Below are 7,337 nucleotides of genomic sequence, written 5' to 3' on the forward strand. Positions count from 1 at the left end.
AAGATTAGACTTGTTTGAGTAATTCAAAGTATATGGACCAAGTTTCCCTTCACCCATGGCAAAGGAGGAATTCCATTACGGGCATCGATACTATCAGATGGCCACATGGGAGGGTAATTCAACTTCGTCAAGTAAGGGGTGAGAGCGTAATGATAACCCAAGAGTCCAATCTTGAGGTCACTCACCCATGATGAAGGAATTCTTCCTTCTCTACGGGTGAAGGAAAACTTTCACCAAAGAAAATTATGAATAATACGACAAGACTTCTGACCCTAAAGACCATCTCACAATAATATGATTCTCCAATGTGGATAAATTGGCTCAAATTAGTATCTTTGAAAGATTCAAGGCTTAGGCATTTGATGGAGATGCTTCAGTGCCATGGGAAAGTTATGGCCAATTTATTGATAGTGTACAAACCATGGCAAGGTTTCAATTTTAGGAAAATTTAATTTGATTGGGAATTTAATCCAGATATATTTTTACATTACAATTTTATGTGTTTAGGAAAGCCGTAAACACCCATTGGAGTTTTAAACTTGTCATCAGTTTGGAAACTGTACGCTTGAGCCTTCGGTTCAAAATAAGAAAGTAGTTTTTTTCTTTTTTTCTTTTTTTCTTTTTTTCTTTTTGGTAAACTAGTGTTAGAATTGGTTTTAAGTATTTAGATGGGTCTAGTACTCTAGTTATTCATAAATTATGTTTATACATTCTTCCCCAAGGCCTAATAGAAGGAAATATTGAGTGAAGGGTTACTAAGCTGCAAAGCATTTTAAAACAATTAAAAAAGTCAAGGCAACATCCAAAGCATTGTGGACCTAAAAGGATGATTACGACTATTAAATGAAATTTGGGAGCTGAGTCTGCTGAGATATTGTGATACTTCTTCTCTTCATACGGTTTGAGCATTGTGGACCTAAAAGGATGACTATCATCCTTTCCCTACCTAAACCAGATGGCGTCTACTACTTCCATTACTGTTTTGAGTTGTTCCAGTTGAGTAACTGAAAATTCTAAAATTCAGTAGAATTATTTATCGTTGAGGGACAGCAACAAGCATTCTTTAATATTAGCAGATAGCTAGACCTGAAGCATGTTTTAGTACGCAACAGACTAACAGAAACCCTTATCAGAAACCAATACCTGGGACTCTGTCAAGGAGGAAACGCGACCGTCTAAGGGCATCAGCAATCTCCCTTGGACTACTCGACCGAATAAGATCACTGAGATCTTGGTATCCAAATACAGATGGGATGCCATAGCAACCAATAAAGAGAAGCAGCCCCCTAGCATCCACACTGTGGGCCTTGGAGACACCCCCTTCACTGATCAGCCTCTTCCTCCAAGCAACTGCTGCGGCCTCAGCTTCTTCCTTGACTAAGGGATCAGTCCCATTCTCAACGCAATCCGCGAGGAGGAAGAATTCCAACATGAGCACCGAGGCCTGTCGGGCGGGAACCATCGGAGAATCCTTGGTATACGCTTTGCTACCCTGGAGATAAAACCGGCCAATGCAGTCCAAGACGAGCTTGGCTGGGTTGGGGGCACGCTTTAGAGCTGCAGGAGCTTCTTCACGGAGTTTGGCAACGTCAGAGAGACGAGAGGCTATGTATTTGCGTAAGCCACGGCTACCCATTGTCTCACATAGCGATTCAAACTCGGACCAGGATGAATTCTTAGCCATTTCGCCACTGGGGGATGAGAGTTGCGAGAGATCCCGGCTAGAAAGCCCGGCCAAATCCGGAAGTGGTGAATTAGCAGAACCGGAGGCGGGGGCATCTACTGAAGGAACTACCTCTGGCGGCAGCTGCAATGGGATCACGTGCTCCGTATTAGACCGCTTACTCCTCACTTCGATAGCATTTTGGATGAAAGCGAGATGCTTCTGCAACTCATCCCAACGGCACCTGAAAGTAGACAGAGCGGAGGACAAATCCCGGAGCTCATCCACCTTCTGGAGAAGAGGGAGCTCCTTTCTTTCCTCCTGGACGAATCGTGCAGCTGCTGTTGCTGTTGGCTCTCCTCCTCCCCGCTTCCCAACGGCTGCCGAGTCTGACAACGCTGCTGCCATGGCGGATGGGTTCGTCCTCCACCTTCACGGCTTCACAGGGAAGTCGATTAAAGCTCGCGTTGGAAATTGGAATGGGCTCTCGGCTCTCCTTCCTCTTTTAAGGAACGGCCCGACGCATACAGGAATTCAACTTTCTCAATTCCGTTCTACAGTTCTACTCATCCGCTTCTCATCCTTGAAATGTCCAAACAAACCCTAGAGAAGGCTCATGGTGGAAACTTGAAAAAGGGTTAAATTACATGCAGGTCCCTGGCGTTTTGAGATAAAACGATCATTTTTCTTTTTTTCTTTTTTTCTTTTTTTCTTTTTTTCTTTTTTTCTTTTTTTCTTTTTTTCTTTTTTTCCTTGTAGGGGTAGAACACCACGGTTTTTTAGAGAGACCACGGTTCAATGTATAACATCCTCGAGATAGCGTGCGGTATTGTAACTTTCATGTTGGTGGGAACGGAACAGTAGAAAAGGGTAGGAGGGTGGGTGTAGGGTTTTAAAATCAGGAATCGGTCCTGCCGACATTCAGATCGCATCGGACATAATCGGTCTCAAAAACTCTAAAATTGAACATTTGATCTGAAAACTCAATCGATTTAGGGGATTTTATATTTTAGTTTAAATATTTTTATTCGAAACAACAGAATTCAGTTTCGGTCTTGGGCCGCCTTCGCTGATTCCAATGCAAATCAACCGATTATCAATTCAATTCACTGATTTTTGAAACCCTGGTACGGTGGGCCAAAGGGGTTTGCAACCATGGCTTTGACTCATTGGCGAATAATCGGCAGATTCAGATTAGGATGGGCAGTTGGTTGCAGCCATAATACTTCTAAAGTCAGAATCCTAGGGCAGCTGATGGCGTAGAGATGGAGAGGGCAATGCAGAGCGGGGGAGAGAGATGCAAGTGGCAAGGGTGAGGGAGTGGCAGAGAGATGCAAAGGGCATAGGAGGGGAGCAGAGGTCCACTGCTAGGTTGACGGGCAATAGACCCCAGCCAAGAGCGACATGGTCAGCAAGGGATTAGCTCACAACCAGGGTTGACAAGGGCAACAGTCAACCAGGAGGCCAGCCGGCCAAGAGCGACAGGCCATAGAATCAAATATACAAATTTCATTTCCTTTCTGTTTAATTCCCCTTGCAACCAAACATAGTCATAATAAAATATGTAAAATTTTTAAGGGGCATGAACTTTCTTTTAACATCTTTGTAGCTTCATTCCATTACTTTGCCCTCTTTTTTTTCCCTTGAATACATTCATTGCTCACAAACAGACCCAGACAGCGACATAGCAGTAGTTAAAGTCTATTAAAGCATTCACCGAAGGACAAAAGTGAACATACAATTGAGAGACTTCCAATTGTAGCAGTTTTTTCTGTAGATTGAAAATTCCATACTCCAGAATGATGACCTAACCGCTGTTTCCTCCAGACGAATAACATAACAGGATAGAAGTTTAACAGGGAGATCCAAGTCCACTGGCCCACCAGATCAAAAAAAGTGCTATAACTGAAGTACGATAGGACTTGCATGCATCAAAAACTGCTAGTGTTCCTGGAATTTGGCACCCATGTTACCTGTAACATATTCAATGACCAAAGTGTTCTCCATGAACCTCATAGCAGGACCCAAATTTAGAGATCAAAACCCAAGTAACCCTCTAAATGTACCTTTTTCTAGGTTGCTATGGAAAATTGCCTTCACTTCTCCATGGAGGCTTTCCAGGTCCCTTACAAAATCTCTCTCATATTCCTCTGATAGTAATTGCTGAAAATGCTCTCGCATCCTCTCAAGCGCCCCATCCAGACCACAGAAGTCTTTGAGAACTAGAGCTTCAGTTGTTCTGAGCTGTAGGAGACTCTTAATTGCCATTAATGCCTGTAAAAGTATGAATCAAAATGCAGGATCACTTATTGGGAAAGAACCCAAAATCATCAGTTATGTTTGCATGAATATGTGCATGTGTATGATCAAGTGCGTGTTTGTATGGGTGTATGGCACAATGAAACCCTCATTCTCCTCCCACCTCTACACAAATGATGTAAAATCAAAATTATGCACCTTAAATGAACAAATTATCTGAACACGAAGTAGCAATGTATTGCATTTTTTATTTAGCACCATTTTTTATGATGTAAGACAAATTTAAAGCCAAAAACCACCAAAGAGAACACCTTTTCCTGCAGATCAAGGTCCCTCGAGCTCATCAGATCAACCACATTTTTCAAGAAGAAAGGATTGGACAAGAAAGGAAGCTCTTGTTTATTCGCATTTGCTAACTGAAAGTCCACCAAATCTGCTAAAAGAGAAACAGATTTCCTACGAAGTCTGATATCAATGCTGGAGTTTCTCATTATGTCCTACAAACGGAAAATTATCAGTCAACAAAAGGAATTACAAGTAGGTAATTTGAAGTGCCTTCCTAATTCTTTACCAATCAACCTGTAGAATCAAATCTCCACCTTCCGCATAGAACAGTTCCTGCCCATCTAAATTTCCCCTGATTAATGCTGACACAGCATATAAGGCTTTTGCTGCCTCTTCCTCAGAACTGGATTTCACCATCCCCATTAGTTTCTTCAGTGCACCAAGCTCTAAAATCTGAGACACATTAGCATTTTATGATCAGATAATGTCAAACACAAGCAAGAAAAGATATTGAAAAACATATATGAGTAATTAAAAAGTAACGCAACAATAAAGAAAGAAAGATCATTCGCTGACCTGCTTCTGGACAACTGGGTTGTTTTGACTGGCTTTTCCAATAATCCATGCAGAAGTGCTCCTTATCTCCAGGTTAGAGTTATCAAGCTCTAGAATCACCACTGCCAGGCCCCCAAGTTTGCTCAGATCTAATAAACATAAAAGCACATTACCAGGGAAATCAAAAGCAGACAACATTTGCTCACGAAATAGAAATAGAATAAACAAGTTTCCTCCTCTTTTCCTTCCAAATCCCCAGGGTAAAAAACTTCTGAAATCAAGGCGCAGGCCTCAAAGATATGTTTCTTCAAGTTTCAACTTTGAGCTCCCATCAATCCTTTCTTATGTCGTTTTATTTTTTATTTTTTTGGGTGAAGTCTTCTGTCATATAACTGGTGCATGCAAATAGCGGATTGGGCACAGCCACTACTACCAGGAAAGCATAAGAGCAGACAGTATTTGGCCAAGAAAAGAAACTGCATCCGCAATTCGGAAGAAGAGACCGTAATGTGCATTTTTGGGGAAAGGGGGTGGGAAAGAGAGTGAGAGCAGTGATTTGTTTCGCTGAATTACCCATGTAGGACAAGATGACATGGGCATAGGTATGGATCCTTGTTGGATCCTCCAAATTTGTACATTTTCTTCTTTCTTTGATTTTTCTGGATGGGGTGTAATCCAGTACTCACTCATACACAAGACAAACTGCAAACCAGTATCATAACAAGCTGATGAGCACATTTGTGTGTGAAATCTAGTGTAGTAAAACATGCATTTTACATATTTAGAATTGAGCTACCTTGGGTTTTACTCTCTTTTTTGCAGGTTTTATATTTTCAAGGCCTTGAGGACTATCAGGCGCTATATCTCCAATTTTACACGTAAAGAGGTCCTATTTCTTTTCATGGTTGCGAAGAGGACGAAAGTATGAGCAAGATGGACGTGTTCAATTACAAGTACACATTCGTTTGGTCAACCGTACAAGTGATTATTCTTTTCAGGCCAGAAAAAGAATAATGGATCAGAATTTAACCGAGATGCAGAACCAGCCCATCTGCAGTTGTCCCAAGGGTATAAGGAATATTCCAAATGCCAACAAGGATCGATAGACCACATCCTTAAGTGATTGAAGATTCGTTTTTGGTAACAACTACCTAGCATAGTTGGTGAGTTGTGGTGTGCAAAATCCCTTGCTTATTAGGAGGTCCCAAATTCGAACCTCTTAGCTGCCATTTTGTTGAGGTTTTTATTTTAGAAGATTTTCTCTTTCCTACTCATCACTTAAAGGAGTTCGGCCAAGATAGTTGTATGCAAGTTTGAAGAAGAGAGAGAAAATAAAGAGAAAAAATAGGAAAGAAGAAAAAAGAAAAGAAAAAAAGGGCATGGATGGAATTTCCCATTAAAATAGAATATTGTCCAAATCCAAGCAAGAAAAATCGGCCAAAGGGGGTTTCTTGTGCAAGAAGAGAGAAAAATAGAAAAAGGGAGAAAAAAAAGGAAGAAAAAGGCAAGAAAAATCGTGGGAGATCTCTCTCCACACGTTTTCTCTCTTCTCTCTCCTCCACTTCATCAATAAGATAAAAAAAAATTCTTTTTTTTAGAAGCTAAAATCATTAGCTTCCCTCCCCCATTCTCTATATAATAGAATTAACATAAGGGGAGGAGGCACTTCATTCTTCTTCTAGGGTTTTTTCTTAGTTGCTCTATCTCTTTCTCTAGTTTTCTCTTTCTCTAGCTCTAGTTCTAGGTTTATGCTTTAAACACTTTTGTAAATTCTTTTTATTCAATTAATGCAAGCACTTTTGTTTTTTATTCATTCTTTTATTTTTATTGTTTAAACAATTGAAGTTGTAATTTTCAAGTTCTAGTTCTAGGCTTAATTCTAGGTGACAAAAACAAGCTATGAAGCATGTCTTTCAAGTTCAATTTTTTTCTTCAGATTTGTTTTCTCTAGTACTAGAAATTTCAGATTTGGTTTATTCCAGATCTGGTTTTTAGTATTGGTAGTATCTCAAATCGATCAAGTTTTCAGTTCAAGGATTGAAGTTCAAGTAAGTAGGCTCCTTCAGTAGTCTTCTCACCCCCCTCTCATTCCCTCTTCTGATATCCTTTCTTTCTTAATTTAGGATTTTAATTTCAATCATTACATTATTACTATCCCTTTCCCCCAAGGTTCATGGCTAGTGTATGTGTTGGCTTTGCCCCTCCTAGCTATAGAACCATCATTTTATTATTTTTATTTTAATTGTCTCCCTTTTCCTAAAGCCGAGTAGAGTAACCCTTGTAAGAGTGACTCTCTGGTCAAGTAGGGACGTTCATATTATAATGCATCCCTCGAGCTAAGTAGAGAAACCTACTTGTAAGTCTTTCTCTAGCTTTATCCCATTTCTTTTACTTTATTTTTATTTCAGCATTTTTTTCCTTCATTGCTTTTTAATTGCGTGGGGTGTTTATTTTCAGCTATTTATTTATTTAATTTTAATTGCGTGGCTTGCATATTTAAATTCTTAGATGACGAATGGTTAGGACGTTATTTTAAATACATATGTTTAGGATGGTAATTAGAATTAGATCACAA

The 7,337-nt window shown here is 40.1% G+C and overlaps 2 protein-coding genes across 2 annotated transcripts in view; both read right to left on the reverse strand.

Moving 5' to 3' along the window:
* Nucleotides 1–1,143: 1,143 nt before the first annotated feature.
* On the reverse strand, nucleotides 1,144–2,304 carry LOC122065768 (protein FRIGIDA-like; the record flags this gene model as incomplete). Its single annotated transcript, XM_042629625.1, is given in 1 exon segment — nucleotides 1,144–2,304. A coding segment is annotated over 1 exon segment (928 nt), but the record flags the coding sequence as incomplete, so codon positions are not given.
* Nucleotides 2,305–3,251: 947 nt separating this feature from the next.
* The window catches only part of LOC122065767, a 12,181-nt gene continuing 8,095 nt past the window's right edge, over nucleotides 3,252–7,337 (reverse strand). Inside the window, exons 3-7 of the mRNA XM_042629624.1 lie at nucleotides 4,784–5,052; nucleotides 4,502–4,660; nucleotides 4,234–4,419; nucleotides 3,730–3,937; nucleotides 3,252–3,636 (exon numbers count right to left, since the gene is read on the reverse strand). Coding sequence (XP_042485558.1) covers nucleotides 3,605–3,636; nucleotides 3,730–3,937; nucleotides 4,234–4,419; nucleotides 4,502–4,660; nucleotides 4,784–5,052 — 854 coding nt within the window. The 3' untranslated portion in view covers nucleotides 3,252–3,604. The remainder of the gene's footprint in view (nucleotides 3,637–3,729; nucleotides 3,938–4,233; nucleotides 4,420–4,501; nucleotides 4,661–4,783; nucleotides 5,053–7,337) is intronic.

The sequence above is a fragment of the Macadamia integrifolia genome, unplaced genomic scaffold, assembly GCF_013358625.1.
Source record: "Macadamia integrifolia cultivar HAES 741 unplaced genomic scaffold, SCU_Mint_v3 scaffold2114, whole genome shotgun sequence".
NCBI classification, from domain to species: domain Eukaryota; kingdom Viridiplantae; phylum Streptophyta; class Magnoliopsida; order Proteales; family Proteaceae; genus Macadamia; species Macadamia integrifolia.